General features: G+C 42.0%; 1 protein-coding gene and 1 long non-coding RNA gene across 8 annotated transcripts in view; one reads left to right on the plus strand and one right to left on the minus strand.

Annotated features, from left to right (window-relative positions):
- Positions 1–25,772, minus strand: part of Reep3 (receptor accessory protein 3) — a 75,531-nt gene that overhangs the window by 32,999 nt on the left and 16,760 nt on the right. For 3 of the 6 annotated variants that reach the window (XM_029564616.1, XM_029564618.1, XM_008835379.3), the window contains exon 2: positions 19,907–19,979. In XM_029564616.1, coding sequence (XP_029420476.1) covers positions 19,907–19,979 — 73 coding nt within the window. Of the gene's footprint in view, positions 1–15,515; positions 15,552–16,353; positions 16,421–19,906; positions 19,980–25,772 lie in introns of those variants that run through there. The other 3 variants (XM_029564619.1, XM_029564620.1, XM_029564622.1) reach the window with 3 other exon arrangements.
- Positions 11,591–18,208, plus strand: LOC115070719. Of its 2 annotated transcripts, none has more exons than XR_003849866.1 (4): positions 11,591–11,704; positions 13,759–13,997; positions 16,801–16,947; positions 18,036–18,208. It is a non-coding gene; the product is annotated as an uncharacterized LOC115070719 (long non-coding RNA). The 2 variants fall into 2 exon arrangements; XR_003849867.1 differs by lacking the exon at positions 18,036–18,208 and adding an exon at positions 17,546–17,678.

Consider the following 25,772-nt stretch of genomic DNA (forward strand, 5'->3'; position numbering starts at 1 on the left):
TCAGCTGGGGCTACAGGAGACCCTGTCTCAAAAAACCAAAACAACAACAAAAAAACCCAACCAAATAAACAAAAGAAGGTGGAGAGTGGCTGAGGAAGAGACTCAGCATTGACATCTGGCACACATACAACATTTATTAGAAGAGTTAACTGGGTTAACTTAACTGCAACTTCCATTTTTCTAGTAATTAGGTAATGAACTTCTTAATGGGGTCATAATGAAATGACAGCTATTTTTCAATTTTTGAACACTGTATTTTTTTTGTGACTCAAGAAACTTGATAAACATAGTAATTTAGGTAAAATATAAATAAAGAATCCTCAAAGGCAACATTAGTTTTTTGAGACAGGGTCTCATGTAGCAGGCTAGACTGGAACTGTGTAGCCCAGGCTGGCCTCAAACTCACAATCCTCCTACTTCAGCCTCCTGAATGCTGAGATTATAAGTGTGTACCATCATGCCTAGTCTTTAAAGGAAAACTTTTTTTTTTTTTTTTTTTTTTTTTGTCTTTTTGAGACAGGGTCTCTCTGTAGCCACAGCTGGCCTGGATTCACTATGGAGACCAGGCTGTCCTTGAACTCACAGAGATCCTCCTGCCTCTGCATCCCCAGTGCTGGGATTAAAGGTGTATGCTACCACACCCAGCTGGAAATCTTTTTTTAAAAAATGAAACAAAACAAAAAAAACCAGTGATTTTTAAATTAAAATTTTCTGTAGTCTTGGGACTGAGTCCAGGCCCTTGCACAAACGGTTGGCAAGTGGAACCTTAAAATCATTAAGATATCAAAAGAAATTCATGTGCCAGGAAATACACTCCAATAGTTAGGCAAGTTTTGTTCAAGATTAGAGAATAATCTGTGATATAAAACGGTAGTATCTAACATTACACTCAGGCTACATAGTACATGGATCAGATTACCCTTGTTAACCAGAAAGTACCTGCTTTATTATTGCTCAAAATCTGTAAGGCTTTTTACCATAAGGTAAGCCTCTGTGGTGAAGAAATCTAGACAATCATGTGGTGAGTTTTTAGCTTCCCTCTCCCCAAGGAATCAGAGGACATTCAAAGCCTGAGCAGGGTTGGAAAGGGAATCACCCAGAGGCTACGTGCATGGCGGAAGACCATGCTCCATTTAATGGGAACTCATTCAAAAGAAAAGTGGGTTCATTTCATGATCTTTTAACCTTTTCAAAAGGATTTTATGCTTTACATTCTTAGGCAAGAATGTAGGAAGACTCCAGGATGTTGAGAGAAGAGTTCCATCACAGAACCCGAGAGCGGTCCATGGGCCCCAGGCAGACGAGGAAATACCATGTTCTGTTATGGAAGCACACTGCTGTGGGCTGGTAACACTCATAGAGAATGGTAATGCACATTAATTAAGAAGCATTTCCCTTAAATTGTTCCTTTATGGAACTAGTCCTTGCTATGTCATTACCAGTGTGATATTATAATAGCACGGTAATGTTAAATGATATACCTGCACTAATTTAGAGTGTGTGATCAGAACACGGAAATGTTAACTTGACAAATACTACTTAGGGTCTATTGTGAACAAAGCCTTTGACATGGAATAGTTCTAAACTATTATGGCAAGGTGTTCCTACACCCAGAGACCATTCATGGGTGGATATGAATATAAGGGTAGGTGGTTCCCAGCATGGCATCTAACCCAACACAGACCTATACTACTCTCTCATATATATCTTATATATATATTATATTATATTATATTATATTATATTATATTATATTATAATTAGTCACTATATTGTCTGAATGAAACTTACTTCTATAGGAAAAGACTTTCCTAGTTACTGGAAGTCCAGTGAGGGTCATTCACAAATTGGTGTATTGCAGTGTATCTGTGTGCTTGGCATACAGTAACACTTGCCACAGTCATTTCACTAAAACAAGCTATCTGGGCAAAAACTGGCTTGCTCATCACCATGTTCCCAGTACCCTCTGCCTGGTGAAGCAGGCTTAGGAGAATCTTACTGAACTATGTTTGTTGGGTTTTTGATTTTTGAAACAGGGTTTGTAGACCAGACTGGCCTGGAACTCAACGATGGATCCACAGTTTGAGGTTGGACTCAAAGTCACAGCAATCCTCCTGTGTGCTGGGATTACAGGAGATACCAAGCCTGGCTTACTTCCTAAAGTTTAAGGTCTAGGGGCCAGTGAGATGGCTTACTGGGTAAAGAGCTTGCAGTGTAAGACTGAATGACCCGTGTTTGATCTCCAGAACCTGCATCAAGGTGGATAGAGAGAACGGAATCCATGACGCTGTCCTCTGACCGCCACACTCTCGCCGACATGCATGTGCCCACACATATATACATCACGCACACACACACAACAAAAATAAGTAAAATAAAAACAAGTAAGGTCTGAATTGATAGAACAAGTAACTATGAACTGCAAGCAGCAGTTTACAGCATATAAGATACTTATTTTTGTCAAAGTTATTTTCCACACTATCAGATATTAGAAAACTTACCAAACTCTTCTAATTACAGATTCTTTGAATTATCAAACTACTAATGTTGGTCTTTAAAAAGATGAAAAAAATATCACTTATGCCTAATGATTTAAATTATGACCACTAAGTAAATCCAGAGCACAAAATGCTAAAATATGCCGCAATGGAAAAAAGAACAACTTTGCTAAGTCTGAAAAGAAATAAACATGGCTATGTTTCAGACCACCCAAAGAGAACTTTATTTTTGAGCCATTATTAGTGGCTCAGTGGAGTCAATCTGCCTTCACATTCATGCTGTACATCTCAGAGGGGATGGAGAAATTCTTGGATACCTACTTCTTCAGAAACAGTATAGAACTGAAAAGATTTCATCTGTTTCATGAACAATTATGTAATAAATTTGTTATTTCACAACAAATTTCTCCCTCCTTTAAAACAAAGAGGAACAAATTGTGAGAAATCAAATCAAGAAACTCCCTCTTTTATCCAACCCAGATGGCCTGGTTATGGGATTTTTTTCTCAGTGCGGTGCCAAGTTAGAGGCATGGTGGAAAATAAGCTAGCTGCAGTTAAATCCAAAGTGGACAGAGACTGTGGCTAGACATATTTTTCTTGTTCAAAATTTATTAGTAGCGTGTGTGTATAACAATGTATGTATATGCATGATGTATAGTATATGTGTGTATATGATGTATGTGGGCATGTGGTAGTCAGAAGACAACTTTGTAGGGTTGCTTCTCCCTTGTGGTCCTGGGAATAGAACTGATGTCAGGCTTGTGTGGCAAGTGTCTTTACTTGCTGAGCCATCCTCCTGCCCTCAACTTAATGGAGCATGTAGGTATCAACAGGTTGGGGCTGATGTGGCTTCCTCCTCCTCCACACTGTCTCATCATGTGAATGTCTCAACTCCTGGTTGAGTTCCACTTTCCCACACTGAACTAACTCACTGACACATGAGTTACCTGCAGCAGTTTCTGGTTATCGCTGCCCCAGACCTCATGGAAGAGCCTGATGCTTTGAAGGACGAGGCTGCACATTACATATGTCCATCTGGGGCTCCAGGGAAAGGAAAATAGAAGCAAGCTGTTGCCCTGGTCTCTCCAGGATCTCTGAATCCCAGGAGCCCTTGTACCTCATCCCTCATCTCCGCAGAGGCTAAGAAACCAAAGAAGGAAAAGTGCAGAAATGTTTTAAAACTGGATGATAATTAATTGAAAAAGAGTGTTGAAAAGAAGATGCAAAACACAGCAATCGCTTCAGGGAACTGTTCCCCGGAAGGAATGACTTCTCAGTCCCAAAATAACTCTTTCCATCCACACTGGCTGAGAACTCACACTTCACTTCAGTGTTGTGTAAAGTCCTCTTGACTTATTTGGGATAATACCACAGTTCTCTTTAGCAACACCATGCAGCATTTCTCAGTTTTAAAGCTGGAAAGAGCCAATCCTATGGGGCTAACGCCCCACCCTACTACACAAGGGGTGGCCGCCCTCTGTAGGCATCACCTGTGTTCAGTGTTTTCCAAACTCACCTGACCAGGAGAAGAGCCAGTTCCTTTCTGCAGGGGATGGGCCAGACTAGGTAAATGAAATTCTCATTCTTCTTCTTCTTCTTTTTTTTTTTCTTTTTTTTTGGTCTTTTTGAAACAGGGTCTCCCTGTAGCCCCAGCTGTCCTGGAACTCACTATGTAGACCAGGCTGGCCTGGTATGTAGATAGCCTGCCTCTGCCTCCTGAGTGCTGTGATTAAAGGTATGCTCCACCACACCTGGCCTGAACTCTCATTCTTTAGATACGATGTTATAGTGGTTATTTTAGATATTTTAAACATACAAGAACTATTCAGACAGTTAGAACAGCCCTTCTAATCCTTGAGACATATACACTTCCTAAGTCAGCTAAGACTGAGAGAAAGCAACAACAACCAAAACTAAACTACAGGAAGTCTTTGCCACAGCTGGAAATTCCAGTTATCAGATTACTTCTCTTTAGAAGCGCGTGCAGTATTCTCAGGGAGAGAACCAAGGTCCATGCTGCGGAGAAGCAGGTGGACCGAGGTCAGGAAGGGCTACTGGAAACCATGCAGGTCCTGGGCACACAGGTGACAGGGGCCAAGAGTTGAGAAAAGAGTAGCAAGAAGTGGGGTTACTGGAAAGGGAAGCTTGCCCCATAGACGTTAGCCAGCCTCAAGCTATGGCAGGTGGGTGGAAGCCCGACTCATGTCCCTACTAACCTAATTGTACTGTATGGTTAACATGGTTAAAATATTTGTTTTCTTATCATATTCCAAGTTGTTAATCAATTTCCATGTTTACAAACAAATTTGTTATGTAGTGTCCATTTACATATATAAACATTCTGATTTTAAGAAGCACAATGTATATGTAAAATATATGTGGTGAAGGGTTGTCCACAGTGACATAGACACCTCTCTAAAAATATTTTTCCAGGAAATATACAAAATAATGGCATTCACTGGATCTCTGTGAGTTCAAGGCCAGCCTGGTCTACATAGTGAGTTCCAGGACAGCTGGGGCTACAGGGAGACCCTGTCTCAAAAAGACCAAAAAAAAAAAAAAAAAAAAAAAAAAAAAAAAAGGCATTCACTATGACATTTTCATATATGTGTATCATTGTACTTTGTTCGTCTACCCCCCACATACCTTTCTCCCTCGCCCGTTATCCCTAACTGTGCATGTCACATGCACAGTTAAACGCAGATTCCTTTCATAAGTAAAAACACATATACTTGCATGAGACTTATTTTATTTTTAGGCAGGGTCTCACTATGTAGCCCTGGAAGCCTTGGAACTTGCTCTGTAGACCAGACTGACTTCAAAGTCCCATGAACTGGAGAGATCTGCCTGCCTTTGAGTCCTGAGTGCTGGGATTAAAGGTGTTTACATTAAGACCCAGCGCACTAAGATGTTTTATTTTTTAAAAAATGTTTTGTGGCTGGAGAGATGGCTCAGTGGTTAAGAACACTGGTTGTTCTTCCAGAAGAGTTGGGTTCGAATCCCAGCACCCACATGGGTAGCTAACAACTGTAACTCCTGTCCCAGGGGATCCGACGGCCTCTTCTGACCTCCGTGGGCATTGCACAACATAGGTTCACTTACCTACATGCAGGCAATACACTCATATGCATAAAATAAAAAAAAATTAAAAAAAGTATTTTATTATTTTTCTACTTTACGTATATGAATGTATTGCCTGCATGTATATAAGTGCACCCGTGTCATGCAATGTCTGTGGAGGTCAGAAGAGGGCATCGGATCCCCTGGAACTGGAGTTAGGGATGCTTGATAGCTGCCATGTGGGTACTGGGAACTGAACCTGGGTCCTCTGCAGGAGCAGCCAGTGCTCTTAACTGCTGATCCATCTCTCCAGCCTCTTAAGACATTTAAAAAATCACTGGTTTTCATCTTGACTGTGAATTAAAATCTCCCAAGGGTTGGCAAGATGGCTTGAGAGTGGGGGTAAAGGCATTTGCTGAGCAAGCTTAAGACCTGAGTTTGATCCCAGAACCCATGTGAAGAGCCAGGTGCAATGGCAAGAATCTGTACCCCTGGCCTTCCTATGGCAGGACGGAGGCAGCAGCTTGTGGGCAGACTAGTCTGGAGTATACCGCTCAGCCACACAAACCAGACACCCACCTCAAAACAGGGGGGAAGGAAAGAAGCGACTCCTGAGTTGGTCTCCTACCTCTGCACACATGCCACGGCACATGCTTGGCACACGCATTCTCACAAGTCTCTTGAAGACTGGCAACAATCGTGAAGATTCCTAGGCTTGTTCAGCACAACGTGCAGGGAGAGGGTAGTCAGGTATTTAAAACACACATTCCACATGTGCTCTGGATGTAGGGTCAGCTCAGCCCATGCACGCAGCCCTTGGTGATGGAATAGTGATCTGTAGACTGGCAGCCCTGGCATTACCTGGGAATTGGCTGGAAATGCAGAACCCCAAACCCAGGCCAGGTCTCCTACACTAGCACCTGCACGTTGACAGGACCCAGAGGAGCACATGCATTCAGTGGAGCCTCACAGCACTGCAGAGGAGGCTTTGCCCTGCAGCTCTCACTCCAACCAGAGCTCTCCATGATAACTATACCAGCTTCAGGTTTGGAGAAAGGATAAACTCAGCTTTGTGGGATAATCAATGTAAACATTAAAAATGCAGCTCTAGTGCTGGAGAGATGGCTCGGCAATTAAGAGCACTGACTGCTCTTGCAGAGGACCTGGATTTGATTCCCAACACCCACATGGCGGCTACAAACCATCCTTAACTCCAGTTCCAGGGGAATCCAAAGCCCTCTACTGACCTCCGTGGTATTGCATGACACGGGTGCACTCACATACATGAAGGCAATACAGTCATACACATAAAATAAAAATAATAAAATATTTAAGAAAATGCAGCTCTTACTACAAACATAGCCAAGTACACACGACTGAAGAGGTAAGAGGCTACAGAGAAGGACCTGCTTCTGTCATTTCCTAGACCAATGTAATCTCTTACTATACTGTAAATGCACATCCTGTATTTAGGGACAAGTGTGCCTCTCACCACTCAACAAAGAATCTTCTTTTTACAACAGATGGAGATAATTATCAAGTTCCACAGCTGGTCAAATGCAGAGAGTAAGTATCTGTGAGGTGCCCAGCCCCAAGTGACACATCTACAGTGCACCTCTGCACCTAAAGTGAGAGCCAGAGGGATGAGACACCTGCTCCTAGTTAATGCATTTCAGACCTGATAGGGAAGCCGCACCAGTGAACTTCCCCAGGACGGCAGTCTAACTAGATCTGTAAAATGACAAAGCCAGTTGACATGCCAAGGTGGATGGGGGAATGTCATGGGGTCCCACCTCAAGATGAACTACAGGCAACCAATGGATGCTGTGGGAGGGAGAATTCTGTCTCTGCAGGGATTAGCTCTGTGAGAGGTTGGTTATCTAATACCAAATGGACAGCACTAAACACAAGTACACACAGCACCACTTAATGGACTCAGTGAATTTTAGAATATATATATATATATACACACACACATGTATACACATATATATTTGTATATTTATTTTTTTTGAATACTTATTATTTTATTTTATGGGTATGAGTGTATTGTCTGCATGTATGTGAGTGCACCCGTGTTGTGCAGTGCTGCGGAAGTCAGAAGAGGGCTTCAGATTCCCCTGGAACTGGAGTTAAGGACGGTTTGTAGCCGCCATGTGGGTGCTGGGAATCAAACCCAGGTCCTCTGCAAGAGCAGTCAGTGCTCTTAAGTGCTGAGCCATCTCTCCAGCCCCACTATTTGTATATTTATAAATGTATCTATATAACAATAAAAATCAAAGAAGAGGACAGGAAATTGAGAGGAAATGGGGGGACACGGGAGGAGTTGGTGGGACACTGGGAGGGATGGAAATAGTGCAAATACTTATGTATAAAATTCTCAAAAAAATGCAGCTTTTTCAGTACACTGTATAAGCACATTATCATTAAAACAAATAAGCCGGGTGTGGTGGCACACACCTTTAATCCCAGCACTTGAGAGGCAGAGGCCAGCCTGGTCTACATAGTGAGTTCCAGGACAGCTGGGGCTACAGGGAAACCCTGTCTCAAAAAGACCAACAAAACAAAACAAACCAAATAAATAACCCCCGCCCCCAAACTATGAAGAGCTGAGCACAGTGACTCATACTTGCAATTCCAGACTCAGAAAGCTGAGGCAAGAGCATTGCCATAAGTTTGAGACCGGTCTGGGTCACATAGTGAGTTTCAGGACAGCTTGGGCTACAAGGCAGACCCTGTTTCAAAACAAACACACCTTTCCCCGACCCCCGACAAAGCACAACGGAAGGCTCAAAAAAGTAGGAGTTAGTCTTTTAGACCAATCTCAGAGGCCGTGCTCATGGCCAGCAGTAAGCAGAGAACAGCTTTGTACAATGGAGGGAACAGGTTTCTCTTCCCAAACTCCATTAAGAATGTTTTGTTGTCTACACAACACAAGAGCCCAGATCTTCCTGGATGTGGGCAGTCAATGGAGCTCAGTCGATACAGTGGTAGCCTAGCATGCGTGAGGCCCTGGGTTCCATATGCAGGACCCAGCACTGCACACACCAGTGTGGTGGCCCACATCTGTAACCCTGGCACCCAGAAGTGAAGGCAGGAGAATCAGAAGTTCGGGGTCATCCTTGGTACACTTTCAGACAGCCTGAGATCCATGAGCCCTTGTCAAAAAAATAAAATTGCTGCAAAGTCCGACTTACTGGAAACCTTGAGAAGGTCTTAACTCAGTAGTTCTATGACTTTTAGAGATTCTTTTCCATTTTACCCACGGAGTTTGGATGTGAGTTATTTTTTTTAATAAATGATTTATTTTGTTTTACTTAAAAACCATTCTGATAGTCAAAAACAAAAGACATACAAAGCTTAAGCTAAAGTGTATTTCAATGTATTTAAAAACTGGGCTGGAGCAAGGGCTCTGCGGTAAGGGCACTGGCTGCACTCGGAGGACCCAGGTTCGGTTCCAGCACCCACACGGCGGCACTCACGCACACATCTGTAACTCCAGTTTTGGCTGTCTCTCAGAGGACCCGGGTTCGGTTCCAGCACCCACACGGCAGCTCACACAGCCGCTAAGTCCAGTTCCAGGTGTCTTGTCCCTCTGGCTCTTACATTCTTTCTGCCCATTTCCTGAACTCCAGTTCTTGCGCCCTCTTCTGGCCTCCATGGGCACTGAATGCACATGATACACCTACACACATGTAGGCAAACACTTAAAGACCGAAAAAAAAAAAAAATCTTGAAATAAAAAAAGCAGGGGTGGGTGCTGGGAACCAAGCTCAGGTCCCCTGCAAGAGCCAGTGCTCTTAACCACTGAGCATCTCTCCAGCCCCTCATTTCTTTTGAGACTGGGTCTTGCTAATGTATTCCAGCCTTTCCTCCAACTCATGATCCTCCTGCCTCAGCCTCTTGAGTGCTGGGATTACAGGTGTGTACCACCTAGCACTGATTCAGAGAGCTTTTAATAATATATATATTTGCTTTGCTAGTTAGTTTTCTTTCTTCCCTTTCACAACAAAGTGTTTAAGGCTTTCCCACTGAAGAACACAGGCCGTGATATGTGCTGCTGACCCTTCATTTTTGAACTGCTCTACCACTGTGTTCTGCTTTCCTGCAGTCAGTTCTGAGCTCTGTTTTGGAACCTGCGATGTTTCCTTCCAAGCGGCAAGATGACGGTGTCTGAAGAGCCAGGGAAGGAGGAACACTCCTTCCTACCTTTGAGTGTGTTCCTCCCTGAAGTAAGGCTGGAGGCATCAGTGTTTCGGTGGTTGGAACGTTTATGACCTTCAACTATTCCATCACTAGGGACGAGGGCGGAGGTGGCCAGGCCCTGTTCCAATTTTCTTTGCAGCAACACTTCCTTTAATGGAAACAACTGTTTCTGTCTCTGAAAAATCCATTTCCACTGGCACTACAGTTGGTAAAATTCTTCCTGGACACCAGCAAAAGTCTGACGTGGCCTCTGAGGGTCAGTGAGGCTGCAGGGATGTTTTCCATGTGTACATTTTCCAAAGCATTTTGGATGTTTGAGAAGGATGGGTGGCTGCAGCTCAGGGAACTCGTGGGAACACTCTCCGTTCACTTCCTAAAGGCCAAGAATGGCACTAATTGACATTCTAAACTTTAGAAGGAACTATTTTAGACATTTGTCTTCAATTCCACAATTACAGAATCTGATTCACATTTAGCGGTTGCTTCTTAAAATTTCATCTGCTGTAATGACCCCATGGCGGTCACAAAGGCATTGCTGTTAGAAAACAAGAGTTCGTCACTTGATTCTTACAGTATCAATGACTTCAGGAGAGGAGTTATATATACAGATACACATTATGTATAAGTACACTGGTGCACCAAAATCAGTTCTGCAAAGAATCATCATCATATCATATAAGGCCATTTAGTTCAAGATAACAAGTGGTCCCAAGGTGATTGATATTTATGGACTGGGGGTTCAGTTCAGAGGTAGAGTGCTTGTCTAGTGTGTGAGACCATGGGCGTGAGTCCTAGCCCTATGCAAAAGTGATGCAAATGGGTAAGCAAACAAAAACCTGGGTCTACAGCAAGGCATGGTGGCCTACGACTCCCAGTACTCAGGAGGCAGCGGCAGGCAGATCTCTGTGGGTTCGAGGCTAGCTTGGTCTATATAGTGAGTTCTAGGCTGGTTAGGCTACACAGTGAGACCCTGTCTCAAAAAAACAACAAAACAAACACCAATGCTGTATCTATAGGCAACTCTAGCTAATATTAAATTTTAGAATTATTTTCAAGGGTTGAATAAATGTGTATTACTTTAAGACCCACGTCCTACCACATCACATTTAAAAGTAAATGCTAATGCTGTGTCCCATTTAATGTCACAGTGTAATTCAATGACAGCTACCCCAATCACCAAGCCATCACCAAGCCGATCGGAATATCTGGGTAAGGATGTGTAATTCCGCTCCCTCTAGAAACCTCATTAAAACAATGGAATTATTTATCTATCTATTTGTTTTAGGCTGGTTGGCCCCAGGGATCCTCTTGCCTCCAGATGCTGTGCTCTTACCTGCACATTTTATTGTGTCTTTAGAACGTAGTCTAAGTAACATAGGATCAAACCCAAATTATGCTGTAATGACATGGAGGCTACAAGGGCAGGAAACGAGGTCTGCCTACAGTGGGTCATTTCTAACCACCTCCCATGAAAGATGTCAGTTTATGATGTCCACTTGAAAAACACTGACACAGCAAAGTAAGCGTGTTACTTAGAATATGGAAAGAAGTACAGGGGCCAGACAGAAGAACAGAAAATCGTTGGCTATGGGAGGGTAGGAAACTGAAGTTTCATAATAAGCCTTGGAAAACAGACTTTAAAAAACATATTTATGTGTTGTGGTGGTCTGAATGAGAGAGAATGAGATGCCCTCCATAGACTCCAGTATTTGGATGTTCTGTCTGCCAGTTGGTGACACTATTTTGGGAGGATCTGGAGGTGTGGCCTTGCTGAAGGAAGCACATCACTGGGGGTGGGATTAGAGTTCTTAAGCTTGGGATTTCCAGTTGCTCTGGGCGTCTTGTGCCTGCTTGAAGATGTGAGAGCTCTGTTTTTCCTCTGGCCACCTCATTATGCCTCCCTGCCATGACAGACTCTAATCCCTCTGGAACCCAGAACAGTAAGCTCAAATACTCTTCTTCTTATAAGTTCCCTTGGTCACAGTGTTTTATCACAGCAAGAGAAAAGTAACTAATACATGTGTTAATTAATTGTGTGTGTGTGTGTGTGCGCGTGTGCGTGCCTGCACACAAATGCCATTGTCTGTGTGGAATTCAAAGGATAACTTGTAAGAGTTGGTTCTTTCCTTTCACCCTGTTCAATCCCCACTGGGGACTTAAATAAGGTGGTAGGTTCGGCAGCAAGTGCCTTGACCCACTGGGTCATCTAATGGGTCCCTTATTTGACTTTTTAAAAAGTTAAAAGCAGGCCGGGCGTGGTGGCACACGCCTTTAATTCCAGCACTCGGGAGGCAAAGGCAGGCAGATCTCTGTGAGTTCAAGGCCCCCCTGGTCTACATAGTGAGTTCCAGGACAGCTGGGGCTACAGGGAGACCCTGTCTCAAAAAGACAAAAAAAACAAAACAAAACCAAAACCAAACCCAAGTTTGCCCCTTTTTATCTCCACCCAAGAAAACTTCAGATTTCACTAAACAACCACCATAGAACTGGCACATTCTGTTTGTTCATTTATCTCACCTAAACACACTCAGTCAAAATGAGGTCACTTTAAACACGCAGTAGACTTAGAGTGCCATTTCTGGGCCTGCTACTGAGTCACCTCCCAGAGGATTTTGCCTCCTTCGTTCTGGCTCACAGAGCATCTCAGGACCAAATGTTTGATTTGAACTTTCAAGTGCTGTTTGGCCAATCTTTTCATTGCTGCTGTCTCCAACGTTCTTAGAACAAGAACACTGGTTTCCTAGAAAAGCTACAGCAATTACACATGACTTGGAAGTAAACACTCCATTTTCAAGTCATGAGATGTAGGAGCTGAGCCTGAAAAACTTAGCAAAAACCATACTGATTCTCCAGTAAGCTTGCATTTCAATTACTGCAAGACCCAGAATGTTTAAGTAGGCCGTATCAGCCACACCATACAGGAAATTATATCCTAGGAAAGCTCTGTTTTAAAAATAGGCAAGGGAAGAAAGGAACGTTGCCAAAATACACAGTGTGCTCTCCATTTGTTTTGATTTGCACACAGCATCTGTTTTATCAGGTGCAATCTACCATGTGCAGGCTTAAGGGGACTGGTAGTACGTAGGGGAAGAAGTAAATTAGCCAAAGATGTTTGCTTTTAAACAGTAGTGTTGAAGTAGAGAGAAGCAGAGTTTAGGTCAGGACTAAACCACAAGGAAACTGGGTTTGGGGGTAAGTGTCAGGACTGGGCTGCACACTCCCTAACCCAGTGGAGTAGAAGTGGAGGAACCAGACAGTCTGCTGGGAAAGGCACAAGCCTTGAACCACGACGTAGCATTCCGCATGTTATGTAAAAGCCAGGTTTTCTCTCTATTCAAAATACTGATTAATTACTATCTATAGAACACTATTCTAGGTACAGGAATATTACAGTCACACTAACAAAACCTCTCCCTGTGGAACGTATTCTGTAGGCGAGACAAACATACATATAAAGGGTACATTATCAGGAAGCATAGAGGGCTAAGACTACAAGTGGGGCTGGAGGGATGGCTCTCCTGCAGAGAACCTAGGTGTGGTTCCCAGCACCCACACGGCAGCTAACGACTGTTCGTAACTCCAGTTCCATGGGATCTGACACCTTCTTCTGACCTCTGTGAGCATTGCACGGCATGAGTGCACTTGTGCACTTACATACATGTAGGCAGTACACTCATATACATAAAAAACACACAAAAGATTATAACACAGCAATTTCAAGTAGGTTAACGTCGCTAAGAAACCTCCATATGTAACACAAACTGAGTTTGGACAGGATGATCATACAGAGAAACTTTATGACGCCTCATAAAATGGGTAGAATCAATTAAAATTGAATGGCCAAGTTTGGTGAAATTCAACCTCTTTTGAGAGGCAAGAATAAGAAAATTATATTAAAATTTTTGTCAGTAAGGAAATACTTAAAGGACTGTCAAGACTTTTCTTTAAAAGAACTTTCAAAACTTTGAATTTCATTTTCAACCTTTCTGTTCAGCTGACTTGGAGATTTAAGGGGTCCTGTCTCACCGCCCTTGCTACAAGATACCCAAACCACCGTGGTTCCCAGAAGATCTAATGAAGTATGGGTATATTCAGCGTGGAAGCCACCTCACTGTTTCTGTGAAACCAGATTCTCAGCTCTGTTTCTAAAGGGAGTACTATGGAACAGAAAGAAGAAGAGGTCTAGTCTGGTATCGATCCTGCTTGTACAGTGATCCATGTGCCTCTCAACAGGTAAACTGACTTCTCTGAGAAGTGTGTAATACCGAACTGTTTTCTTTGTCGATTTGATAAGGTTGCACTGGGCTATTACTGGGGAAGGCAGAATAATGCTTCCTTCTCAGGGAACAGGTCAAAGGCTTAATCCCCGGAAACAGTATGTTAGATTACAGAGAGAGTAAGGATGCCAATGGAGTTAAGGCTGCTGTTCTAGTTTGCTTTTTGTTGCTGTGATAAAATACTGACAAAAAACAAAATGGGGAGAAAAGGGTTTATTTCATCTTACACTTCCAAGGTACTGTCTGCCCTTGAGGGAAGTCAGGTAGGAACTCAGGGCATGACCTGCAGGCAGGAACTGAAGCAAGAACCACGCAGGAGCGTGCTCACTGGCCTGCTCCTCCTGGCTTGTTCAGCTACCTTTCTTAGACAATTCAAGCCTACCTGCCCAGGGATGGTACAGCCACAGTGGGCTATGCCCTCCTACACCAATTAGCAAGCAATAAAATGCCTGTAGACGTGCCCACAGGCCAGTCTGATGGAGGAAATTCCTCACTAAAGGTTCCCTCTTCCCAAATGACTCTAGTTTGACAAAAAAACTAATCAGCACAGCTAGGAATCAGACCACCCTGGGAGGGTGGCAGGAGCCTTGCCTGGATTAACAGAGTGGGCCCAAGACATTCTTAAAGGTCCACACAAGGGGAAGAGAAGGGCAGAAGAAAAGCCCAGAGCTGGCAGCAGCCAAAGGTTGAGCTGAGCTGTTGGCTGTGAGGACAGAGGAATGGAGCTTGAAGGCCAGGAATGTGGGCAGCCGGCAGAAGCTGAAGACACCCGGGCAGATCTTCCCTCAGACTAAGCCTCCAGTGGAACCCAGCCAGGTGCACCCCTTTTAGATTTCTGACCTCTAGGGCTGTCACTTTAAGTCTGGAACAGTGTGGCGATGTGGCAGAACACCAATAAAAAAAGACATGTGAAAGTGCATTGAAACTGGCAGGAATTAAATATACATGTAAGATATTGTCTCAAGAAAACATTTCAACTTAGTTTGTAAAACTCTGCTGTTACGCAAGTCTTAAGTGCTGTATTATATTTTGCAATAAAAGGTAGGTGTCTATCCTGATTCCATGTCCGTTCAGTTTTGGTTTTGCCCCTCATTTTATTTGTGAAGAAGTGTGAAGACGGAGTGTTAATCGTGCATTAATTAAACCAGCTCCAACCAGTTCCAGCTGCTGCCTTTCTGTCCCCTAATTTATCTTTATTTATTACCAAAGTTTTCCAAAATAATGATTAAGAAAACTTTTTTTTTTGAATCAGTCTCACAAGCGCTGGCTGGCCTGGAGCTCACAGAGATCCACCTGCCTTTTCCTCCCAAGTGTGGGAATTAAAGGTGTGCACCACCATGCTTGCCTAAGAAAACTATTTTCTCCCCTTGAGTTCCAATATTAGAGCAAAATTACATGCAAATAATGACAATTATTAATAATGAGTTATCCCTTTAAAACAACTGTACAAGGGCTAAGGGCGCAGAGTACTTGCCTACCACGAATGGGGCCCTGGATTCAATTTCCAGAACTGCAAAAAAAAAAAAAAAAAGGCTACTGACCTGCTAAAAAACACTTGAACAAAATTAAAACTTCATAAAGCAACATGCCAAGTATATATTTAATTACATGAACATATACTACATGTATGTATGTCAACACAGTTTAGTTTTCCTCAAGTTGACTGTTAATGAATTCTCTTGTGCGTGTACATTTTTTTTTGCTTATGAAGAATCAAAATTTCAGAAGTATACAATCTTTGTCTTACGTCTTCAAAGTAATTCAGCAATAAAAATCAGAGTTTGGTGTTAAGAGAATAAGCGCATCAACACGTTTTTAAGTAGAGCTGGATGTAGTGGTGCACCTGTGATCCCCACATGTGGAAAGGGGAAGCAGGAGGCTCAGGAGTTCAAGGACAGCTTCAGGTACATGGTGACTCTGCGGCCATCCTAGGCTACTTGAGGCCATGGGATTTATCTTTTTAAAACAGTTCTCAGTCTAACCTCTAAATAATGATTTTTCTTACCTTTTTGCATTCATTTACATGTATAGGACCATTTGTTTTTTATTACAATTAATTCAATATTTTTATATTCTGACCCACCTAGCCTATCTATCTATCTATCTATCTATCTATCTATCTATCATCCATCCATCCATCCATCCATCCATCCATCCATCCATCCATCCATCCATCCAGGAGAGGGTCTCTTCATTCTGTAGCCCAGGTTGTCCTGGCACTCACCATGTAGCCCAGGCTAACCTCAACCCCCCAGTGATCCTCCTGCTTCATCCTCCAGAGTGCTGGAATTTACAGGCATGCATTACCTCACCTGGCTCTGGAATGCTTTATGGGTAAAATGAGCCTGATGTTGAGAGAGGTATCACCCAGCACTTCATCTGCAGAGTTAATGAAATTCAGAAAAATATCTCATTAAATGAAAGTATCATAGGCATTCCAAACAGGGAAGAACTTCACACTTACTAAGCTCTGCTCAGTCATGTACCTCACGGCTCGCACTTCCATGGTGTCTGGGAAATGATGGATGATTCATGATTTTACTATTCAAAAGAGAATTCCAATTAAAGTATTACCAGTAGGGCAGTGTTGTCTAGGGAATTGTGCAAGGCTGAGAAGTGTTGCAGTGTTGCTAAAAGTGCTAAAATTGACAGTGTTTCCTGTCTATGGAAATGAATAATAAAGAAGTTGGTGTACTTCCTGTGTCTTCCAGTATTTTATTTTTCTAGTGACTTGTGTTTCATTTTATTTTTTACAAAAGTAATAGCTAAGGACTTCTAGGAGAAAGAAAATGAGCACTACAAAACAGAACAGAACAGAACAGAACAAAGAAAAAAAACCAAACCAACCAACAAAAACAAAGGGAATCCAAACAGACCCTTCACCACAGGCAGCTGGAGAAATGCTGGTAAGAGTGTTGTTTTAAAAACTAATATACCCCAGCGCTGTACAACAGAACATGAAATACTGTTTATAGACTATATTGAAATCTGTCCCTTCAATCCATATATAAAATGAATTCATATTAGTATGAGTTAATGTGGTTCCATGTCCGAAGATTATTTGCCTAATCCTAGATCCCAGAGATCTGTATCATAAAATTACAGAATTCATCTACATAACTTCTTTACTTCTGATAAATGTATTTTACCCTTATAACTGATGTGTGTATACATACATACATATATATATTTCATTATAAAATTTGGTTTTATATAAAAGAAAGATGACCATGAAAGCTCAATAGGTTAATTATTAAAGTTTTGCCTAATCCTAGATCCCAGAGATCTGTATCATAAAATTACAGAATTCATCTACATAACTTCTTTACTTCTGATAAATGTATTTTACCCTTATAACTGATGTGTGTATACATACATACATATATATATTTCATTATAAAATTTGGTTTTATATAAAAGAAAGATGACCATGAAAGCTCAATAGGTTAATTATTAAAGTTTCAATCAATGGCTCAGTGCAACCTCACATTCCTGAAAACACAGACTGTAAAGAATCACAGTTGGACTTCTAATTGGCTGATGAGTTTGAGGACAAGGCTGCCACCAAAATCCCTTACGAGGAATGAAAGTGAAGAAGAATGGGTACAAAACAGAAGGTCACGTGTGCACGTCTGAGGCAGCGTACTTCATAGCAGCCAGAACAATCCACAGGTCTGTTAGCAGAGAGACAATCTAGTTTTGTTTATCAGTACAATGGAACACTGTTCAGCCATGAAAAAGAATGAAATGACACACATGACATGGATGAACCTAGAAAACCTGCCAGGCAAAAAAATTATTGCACAATTCCAATTACAGAAAGAGGCTGGAAGGAGGTAGGGGTGAGTGAGGAGTCAAGGCCTGATGGGTCTGGGTTTTACTTTGGATTGATGGGAGCTAGACTGCTCATTTTGAAATAGACAGTCTAATAGATAGTCTAGCTTATAAGTGTCATTCTCTCTCTCTCTCTCTCTCTCTCTCTCTCTCTCCACAGTTACTGGTGTGAGTCCCCTTAGAACTGGCTGCTTATCCTATTTGAACATCAAGGTACACATTTGTGATGCTCAGAAAATTTATTCCGTCGAAAAAGTAAACTATGCCTGACTCAAAGCTGAGGAAGGGCATTTTTTATTGGAGAGAATGATTTGGATTGGGAAAAGAGGAAAATGAAAGGAAAAAAAAGAGTGGGGACTATGAAGAGTGATTAAAGGGAGAAGAAACACTTGAGAATTAAAAACAGGGACTCAGCGGTTAAGAACACTGGTTGTTCTTGCAGAAGACACAGGTTCGAATCTCAGCACCCACATGACAGCTAACAACTGTCCGTAACTCCAGTCCCAGGGGATCTGACAGCCTCTTCTGACCTCCGCAGGCATTGCACGGGCGCACTTACCTACATGCAGGCAATACATATATACACATAACATAAAAATAATAAAATATTAAAAAATAAAAGCAGAACCAACCAACCAAACAACAACAACAAAAAAAACCCAAACAAAATCAAGGCAGGCATGGTGGTGCATGCCTTTAATCCCTGCCCTCGGGAGGCAGAGGCAGGTAGATCTCTGTGAGATCAAGGCCAGCCTGGTCTGCATAGCAAGTTCCAGGCCAGTTGGGGCTACAGGGCGAGCTTGTCTCCAAAAACGAAACCTAACCAAACCAGGACAGAACAGAACAAAAAATGCCCTACAAAATCATGGGGCTAGAGAGATGACTTGAGTGAAACTTGAAGTCTAAGGATGTGAGTATGGATCTCCAGACTCCACATAAAGTGCTTGCTGGACAGTGTGGTACATACTTGTAACCCCAATGCTGGGAGGCTTTGCCAGAGAATCAATCCCTCAGCTCACTGACTAGCTAGCCCAACTGAACTGGTTAGCTCTAGTTTCCCCCAGAGACTGGGTCTCAAATAATAATGACTAGGAAGATATCGTACATTGACTGCTGGCTTCCACACACATGTTCACACAGGTATATCTACATATATGTGAACACACACACACACACACACACACCATTATAAGATTTGATATAAGACTGCAGTTGTCAATAGTGATGCACTAGCAGCGTGCTCATCAATCAAAACTGAGAAAAGACCCATGAAAAGAGCTGTTCTCGGATTCCTGTAAATTCAGAAGGCAAGGAAACCATGACCTTTTCCCCAAAGTCAAACAAACCTTATTGTACTGGCACTCACAGACTCAGTGAGAAGCCAGCCAATCAGTCCTCAAGAGTGCTGTACCCTTTAGATGCCAAGGGACAGTGAAGTCTATTTAAAGTTTCTCCGTTGGCTGTCTTCAAAGTTAGTTTAAAAAATACTTTATTTATTTTTATGTGCATGAGTGTTTTGCCTGCATGTATGTAAGTGCACCCATGTAGTGCAATGCCTGCGGAGGCCAGAAGAAGATGTCAGAGTCCTTGGAACTGGAGCTGCTACAGGAGGTTGTGAGCTGCCATGTGGGTGCTGGGAACCGAACCTGAGTCCTCTGCAAGAGCAGCCAGTGCTCTTAACTGTTAGCCATGCCTCTAGCCCCTAAATTTAGTTTTTAAGGTAAATTTTTTTTTTTTTTTTTGGCCTTTTTGAAACAAGGTCTCCTTGCAGCTCCAGCTGGCCTGGAATTCACTATGTAGACCAGGCTGGCCTTGAACTCATAGAGATCTGCCTGCCTCCGCCTCAGTGCTGGGACTACAGGGGTGGGCCACCATGCCTGGCTTCTAAAGTAATTATTTTTATGACAACAGTCTTATCACCTTTTAACCTAAAACGTTAGTGTAGCTCTCTCTAAAAGAACAGCAGTTTTCTTAGGCTTGTGTATTGTTGATACAATGAATGAGAATTAATTACTGAAAACCTGTACTTACATATTCCTTCACATTTTTTGTCTTCACAGCTTTGTATGAATAATATGCTGGATAGAGCATTCCAAACACCAGTCTGAAAGTAAAAAGTAGATTAATTCAACACAATGATGCTTTTCACAGCTCAAGAAAATTTAACAGGAAATTCGTATGAATAAGGATTCACATAAAAATGAAATCCACTCTGAGAAGAAAGTAAAAATATACTTTTAAACAAAAAGATCACTCTGATACTTTAGATAGCAGTTTATGGAAATGAAATATTTGCTTTTTGGAAAAAAGAAAAACGAACTTTAAAAGTCTTTTTTTCTCATCACCAAAAAATGTTCTGTGGTTTTTAGAAGAACACTCGAAAAATGTAGGAAATCACAAAAAATAAAGTAAAAACCCAGTGCCCTAACCCTACCAGTCAGAGAGAATCCCGTCTAAATTTTTTTGGTCTTTTTGAGATAGGGGCTCCCTGTAGCCCCAGCTGGCTTGGAACTTGTTATATAGAACAGGCTGGCCTTGAACTCACAGAAATCCACCGGCTTCTGCCTCCCGAGTGCTGCTCAAGGTATATGACACTGTACCCAGCATTTTTTTTTATTGTACACAAATGGTATTCTTTTATCTGCATGCAGCAAACCCAACACACACACACACACACACACACACACACACACACACACACAGAGTTGTGGTAAAGAAAACTTCCTGCTTCAAACTACCAGCTTAAACAGCACTGACCTCTACTCATATGACAGAATTATGAAACAGTATTTGATATTAATTAGGATATGCTTTAAAATAGCTCTGGGTGTGGTAGAGCATGTTTTTGGTCCTAGCACTCAGGAGGCAGAGGCAGAACTCATCTCTGTGAGTTCAAAGCCAGTCTGGTGTACATAGTGAAATCCAGGCCAGCCAGGGCTACATAGTGAGAACTTGTCTCAAACAACAACAACAACAAGTGAACTAAACCAAACCAAAACAACAACAACAACAACAACAACAACAAAACAGCTGCAGCAACAACAAAAACTCCACAAAACCTTGGCAAAAACCAAACCTCTAAGCCTGGGAGGAGGATTGGCGGAATCAGAGGAAAGAGTTCACGGTGGATATGATAAAAATACATTGTATGCATGTATGTGGATCTCAAATATATATTTTAGAATAACTCTAAGCACTTATAAAATGTTTAAGTCACTGATGAAGATCAGCAAATTCTACATTCAAGAGCTATATCCAAACATATAAATTCTACATTCAAGAGCTATAACCAAACAAACAAACATGTCACATCCTAGAACATGGAATATTTATCCTCAATACCACTCAACAGTTTTATTCCCAACGTCTCTGAGATTCTCACGATCTGGTATTTCTAAGCTTGGGTTAGTATCGAGTATTTGCTCTTACACACAACATTGGGAAACATCTCTGAAATGTCATCTCCTGGGACTGTCATGCTAGTTGGTTAAAAGGACACACAAATCTTCACCTATCACAAAATAAAGCAGCTCCAGAGAGAAGGTTTATTTTACATTCTTGTATATTCAAACCATATATTTCTTTAAAAATGTGCCAGCTAAATAAGAAAATAACGTTTCTGAATGCGAGTAAATTTAAATTTTTCAAGTGTTTACTAGCATTTTGTTGTACAGAGTGTATGACAGCATTTTCTTTATTGAGTATTGTTTAAAACTCATTTGTGGGTGTTGTTTAGAATAGTTCTTTTGGGGGCTGGAGATGTGGCTCAGCAGTTAAGAACACTGACTGTTCTTGCAGAAGACCCAGGTTTGAATCCCAGCACCCACATGGCAGCTAACAACTGCCCGTAACTCCAGTTCCAGGGGATCCGGCAGCCTCTTCTGTCCTCCACAGCATTGCACAACACGGGTGCACTTACTACACGCAGGCAACACATGCCTTCCTTTTCTGTTCTGGGCTCCCAGTACAGCACCCTGCATTCAGATACCTCCTGGCCCGCTCTTGGGCGGTACACTTCACACTTTCCTTGGTGCTAGGACATTACGATAGGTTGGAGTATATGGTAGGATGCTTTCTCTTGATTAGACAGAAGTATGGGTTTTGTGGAGGAGACACACAGAGATCAAGACGCAGTGTCAACATGTTCTATCAAAGGCATATATTACCAACATGACTTGGTTATCCTTGACCAGTACGCTGCTCTGTCAGGTTCTGCCACTGTGGTGTTAATCTTTCTTTTTTTTTGAGATGGGGGTAGGTCTTGCTATGTAGCCCAGGCTCTGGCCCCTGATAGCACATTCCTCCAATCCATGCTCAAGCCTGTTGACCCTTCTCGTGGAGAGAAGATACAACTATTTCCTGCTTTGTTTCCAATCTCATGGCCAGGGCCAGGGAGATGGTTCAGTGGGTAAAGGTACCTGCTTCTAAGCCTGAGGACCTGAGCTTGGCCCCAGGGACCTACACAGTGAAAGAAGAGAATAGACTCCTGTAAGATTTCCTCCGACCTACACACACACACACACACACACACACACACACACACACACACACACAATCACACAATCACGAATCTCATGGCCAGCGACGCACTGGGCTCATGCCAGCCAGCTGACACACTGGTGGACCTGTGGATGCTGTCAGATCACTTTCTCACAAACCTGCAGCACCCCTTGCTCAAGGACTTCAACAGCTGGCTGCCTCAACCCCTTGCTGACCAGCCCCTGGGGGGACCCATCAGAGCATAATTTGAAAATCACTACCTCATATAAACCATCTGTTCCAAAACGGCCTCCTAATTACATCGCCAGTGTCTCTACATTGTTCTTGGGTCCATTTCGTGCCTGGAGGACTTCCCTCCCTGGCTTCCCTTTTCCCTCCTAACCTCTTCTGTTTTATTCTTGCTTAATTAAATCATGTATTTTCCCCCAAGATCCAACCTTCCTGCATAGAACATCCAAATCACAGTTATTCTAAATTTTAGAGAAATTTGTTGGGATTAATCATTCGATACTCAGTGTAATCTATTTTAGACTGTTTGACATGTTATTTTAGTATGTAACTGACTTCCAAAACAGAGAATCTCAAGTATAATAAGAACTTGGTGTGAGTTGATACTCTATACATAAATGTTCTGCCCCCATCTTTAACCTCTATATTTGGACGGAGTAAATTTAACAAAGAAACAGAGTATCTCTAACACTCCTGTTTTGTAATAACAGAGAACAACACTGCTTCTCCTCTGGAACTTGGAAAAGAGTCACTGTCTTTGTAAACAGTAGGACAGTTTTACAGACTTACTATTAACATGGCAAGTTATTGCTGTCCAGCGTGAATACCGGTAGGTAATTTATTAGTAACGTTTGCAATGTCTAACTTGTACTTTCTAAGGTGATTTTTTGGGGGGAGGGTGTTATTTTCTTTAAGAATGGGGATCTACTGTTGGTGTTTGTAACCTGGGAGGTCAGGCACCCAGCCAACACATGCACAGCAATAAAATAGTACATTTCAGGAGGCCACCTATAAGATCAACTCAAGATTTACAAAGGGAATATTTGCTCCAGATAAAATTCACTAGAAATCTGAACGCTTTTTCAGTTATATAGGCAGAAAGAAAGTGCTACTTCATCTTAGTTCCACCTAAATATTCAAAATAGTCTTTACTTCCAGTGAGGCAAAATTGCCCCTTTAAGTGTATGAACACCGGCTATGTTGAAAAATCCATATGATTAAACACACACGTGGGGCTGGAGAGATGACTCAGTGGTTAAGAGCACCAGCTGCTCTTGCAGAGGACTTGGGTTGGCTAACAACCATCTGTAACTCCAGTTCCAGGGGAATCCAATGCCCTCTTCTGACCTCCATGGGCATTGCACAACATGGGTGCACTTAATATACATGCAGACACTACATGTATTTTTTAAATAAATAAAATATTTAAAATATTTTTAAAAACAAACACATGTACACACACACAATTAAAAAACCAAATTTTTTTCTAAAGAGCTTGCTACAGAGTTGTTAGACAATACAGATGTACAAAACAGTGTGGAAATCCCCAGTGATTCCATCACCGAGGCATCTTTCTTTTCTGGTAAAGTGTTTTCTGAATATTTAATATTATTCTCAAAAATTTTAATGGTATTTTCACTTCTGGCTTATCAGTCACATAAATGCTTCACCAAAAAAATTTTAAAAGCCATTAATAATAGTTTATTAACAAAACTGATCAAGACAGTTTACAAAGCATTAAAAGGATTTAAGTCATCTTTGTTTTTATCTATTATTTTTGTCATCCTTTAAAAAAAAAAAATATATATATATAAAATAAGCCAGGCATTGTGGCACACACCTTTAATCCCTACACTCGGGAAGCAGAGGCAGGCAGATCTAAGATTGAGGCCAGCCTGGTCTACAAAGAGAGTAGAGAGTTCTAGGCCAGCTGGGGTAACAGAGAGACCCTGTCTCAAACACAAACAAACAAAACAAAACCCCCCAAATTAAAAAAAAAAATTATCGTAGGGGCTGGAGAGATGGCTCAGTGGTTAAGAGTACTGGCCACTCTTGCAGAGGACCCAGGTTTGATTCCCAGCACCCACATGGTGGCTAACAACTGTCAGTAACTCCAGTTCTAGGGGAATCTGATGTTTTCTTCTGACCTCCATGGAAATTGCACGATGTAGGTGCACTTACAAATGGAGGCAATACGCTCATACACACAAAATAAAAATAATAAAAAAAATATTTTTAAAAATCATCATTGTAAAGCATAATTAATGGGGGAGGAGCTCACAAGGTGCCTCTCCTCCCGAAGGAGCTACTGGTTGTTAACTGTTCCTGGGGAGGAGGGATAATTTTTTTCAGGGGTGTAGGACTGATGTTCCAGTGAACAACCCCCACCCATGTTTACGCGAGTAACTCTAACTCAGCAGGTCACAAAAGAAAAACCAACAGCTGTGAAAAGGAGTAGGGACAACTTGTTGGTTCAGCAGCAGTGGGAGAGGGATGAAAGGTGGGTGAAAATGACGAAAATACACTATGTTACACGTGTGAAATTGTCAAAGAAGAAAAACTAATTAAAAAAACATAATTAACACCTTAGGGAGTACAGATTTTCAGCCAATGCTACATTATTAACATTTTCTTGTATCTTTAAACACTCTTTGTGAACATCATTTAATACATGGTATAGTGTTCCTGTCTATGAATGAAAATATCTACTTTTTTTTGTTTGTTTTGAGACAGGGTCTCCCTGTAGTCCCAGTTGGCCTGGAACTTACTAGGTAGACCAGGCTGGCCTCCATCTCACAGAGATCTGCCTGCCTCTGCCTCCTGAGTGCTGGGATTAAAGGCGTACCTGGTTTAACATTGCACATTCTTGTTTTGTTTTACTTTGTTTTTTTGAGACGGGGTCTCTCTGAAGACCCAGTTGGCCTGGAACTCACTATGTAGACCAGGCTTGAACTCACAGCAACCCAAGACGCTGAGTGACATGGACAGTTGGATTGGATACCTTGGAGATGCCTCCTCCAGCCCACTGATGAAGATGGGCCATGAGTCACTCACCACATTCAGTTCCATGAACCCTAGTGACAGTCAGCAGGGCCCCTCAGCCTCACACCAACAAAGGACAGAAACCACAGTGACCCGTGGGTCATCTTCTGCTACCCTTGTTCTAAATCTTTATTCTTGAAGGAGGCATCATTTCAATTTAGGACCAAGCCTTCCCACCAGGTTATATTCCTAATGTATTATATTTACATTTAAAGTTTTCTCGAAGTATAGAAACAGCGACAGGTAGTGTCTAAGGACTAGAAGAAGACTGCTCTCTGTCGGTAACCCTTCATGTGAAATTTCACATGTGAGATTTATTTCAGACTTTAGCACTACAATGCGATGC

This window comes from Nannospalax galili, unplaced genomic scaffold (assembly GCF_000622305.1).
Source record: "Nannospalax galili isolate Female #2095 unplaced genomic scaffold, S.galili_v1.0 scaffold116, whole genome shotgun sequence".
Taxonomy (NCBI): Eukaryota; Metazoa; Chordata; class Mammalia; order Rodentia; family Spalacidae; genus Nannospalax; species Nannospalax galili.